Below are 2173 nucleotides of genomic sequence, written 5' to 3'. Positions count from 1 at the left end.
ACGGTAGGCCCTCTTCCAGCAACCGATTCCGGCCATCGTCACATCCTGACCATTCTTTGCCCCGTTACGAAGTTCCCTTAGGCAGTTCCACTCAAAGAGCTGAGCTCGGCGGAAATTGTAAACGCGTTGCTGGCCATCTTCACGCGAGTGGGGTTCCCCGCCGAAATACAGTGTGACCAAGGTACAGCGCTTACCAGCGCACTAACCACTACCTTTCTAGAGAAATGCGGGATCAAATTGCTTCACAGTTCGGTCGACCACCCACAATCTAATTCTGTGGAGAAACGTCATTCCGTGATGAAGCGCCTCCTACGGGCGTTGTGTTGGGAAAGAAAGACCGACTAGGATAGGTGCTTGCCTGCAACAATGTTCGCACTGAGGACAGTGCCTCACGAGGCGACGGGATTTGCGCCCGCCGAGCTAGTTTACGGCCGGTCGTTGCGATCACCGCTCCGCATTCTACGCGAGTCGTGGGAAGGCCGCGGCGAGCACCCCACGGTGGTCGAGTACGTTCTTGCCTTGCTTGATCGGTTACACCATTCTCAGGAGTTGGCCGAGGGCGCAATGGCTGAAGCCCAGAAAAAGGCTAAACGGTATTATGATCGCAATGCCAGGGCTCGCAAGTTTAAAGTTGGGGATGAAGTGATGCTGATAAAGCCATGCCAGAAGAACAAACTCGAACTCCAATGGGAAGGCCCCGCACAAGTTATTCAAAAGCTGTCGGACACAAATTATGTCGTGAGAATTTCAGGCAAGCGGAAACAGCAGCATGTGTACCACAGCAATTTGCTGAAGCCATACAGGCAGCGGGAAGCAATCGTAAGCATGGCTCTTAACTTCCCGGAGGAAATGCCACTCGATTTTCCCGAACTAGGGCCCGTGTCGAGCGAAGAGGACCCCTCCCGGGTCATCGAGGAAATGGTCGAGAAGGCAGAATAGAGCCTAACTACAAGTGTGACTTGAGACAACTTCTTCGGGAATTTGAGGACCGGTTTTACAATAAACCAGGTAGAACCTCCTTCGTGGTTCACGATATAGAGCTGACCTCGGCCCAACCCGTTCGCTCTAAGCCTTACCGTGTGTCGCGGCATCAGCAGAGCCTCATGGAAGCAGAAATAAAGCGCATGATTGAGCTTGACGTAATCGAGGCATGCGAGAGCGATTACACTTCACCATTGATCTTGCTGGAAGTTCCCGGCAAGGACCGCCGACCTTGTATAGACTACCGGAAACTCAACCTAATCACCAGGGATCAAACGTACCCGATACCTCACATTGAGGAACGGATAGAGAGGGTGAGCGGGGCCCGGTTCATTTCAACCTTAGACTTAGGGGCTATTGGCAGGTGGCTTTGACGGAGCAGGCTAGCAGGTATGCCGCATTCATATCTCCTCTCGGAACGTTCCGACCGAAACTCTTGAGCTTCGGGTTGAAGAGTGCATCCTATTGTTTTTCTGGCCTCATGGACAAGGTGCTTAAGGGAAAGGAGAGCTTTGCGCTACCCTATCTCGACGACGTAGCGATATTCTCTCGTTCGTGGGCTGAACACTTACAACATCCTCGCGCTGTCCTTAATAGGCTGAGGGAAGCAGGCATCACGGTCAAGGCTTCGAACTGCCAATTAGTCCAGGCAGAGGTGACCTACGTAGGTCACGTAATTGGTCAGGGGCACCGACGGCCTTCCGAGGTCAAGGTAGCCGCGATTCGCGATTTTCCGCCGCCCCGTACTAAGACCGACATCCGCTCCTTCTCAGGCGTAGCAGGCTACTACCAGCGATACATTCACAGGTACTCGGAGTTAGCCAGCCATCTCACTGACGCCCTTCGGAAAACTGAGCCCTTTACGATAAAATGGGATGAGAAGAAGGAGCAGGCTTTCAATGATTTGAAAAGAGCGCTGACCAGCCAGCCGGTCCTTACAGCCCCTGACTACGACAAACCTTTCGTTATTCAGTGCGACGCTAGTGATCGAGGCATGGGGGTGGTATTATGCCAGAAAGGGGAGACGGGTGACGAGCACCCCGTGCTTCACGCCAGCCGTAAGCTGACAGTACGCGAGGAGGCATACAGCACCTCTGAAAAGGAATCCGCGTGCCTCGTGTGGGCAGTTCAAAAGCTAGCTTGCTACATCGCCGGCTCGCATTTTGTTATTGAAACTGACCACAGTCCCCTC

The 2173-nt window shown here is 53.4% G+C and overlaps 1 protein-coding gene across 1 annotated transcript; it reads left to right on the top strand.

The window, feature by feature from the left end:
- The first annotated feature begins 366 nt into the window (after positions 1 to 366).
- LOC144160731 (uncharacterized) lies at positions 367 to 939 on the top strand. Its single transcript, XM_077691920.1, has one exon. It carries the CDS (start codon positions 367 to 369, stop codon positions 937 to 939), a length of 573 nt encoding a protein of 190 aa, XP_077548046.1.
- The last annotated feature ends 1234 nt before the right edge of the window (positions 940 to 2173 follow it).

This window comes from Haemaphysalis longicornis, unplaced genomic scaffold (assembly GCF_048455015.1).
Source record: "Haemaphysalis longicornis isolate Haplotype H1 unplaced genomic scaffold, Haemaphysalis longicornis Haplotype H1 scaffold_11, whole genome shotgun sequence".
NCBI classification, from domain to species: domain Eukaryota; kingdom Metazoa; phylum Arthropoda; class Arachnida; order Ixodida; family Ixodidae; genus Haemaphysalis; species Haemaphysalis longicornis.
Note: the sequence above shows the minus strand (reverse complement) of the source record. Positions and strands in the feature narration are given on the sequence as shown.

What these genes read in the sequence shown, in the direction of transcription:
- LOC144160731 (XM_077691920.1), top strand. Translation starts at nt 367, where the DNA reads ATGTTCGCACTGAGGACAGTGCCTCACGAGGCGACGGGATTTGCGCCC.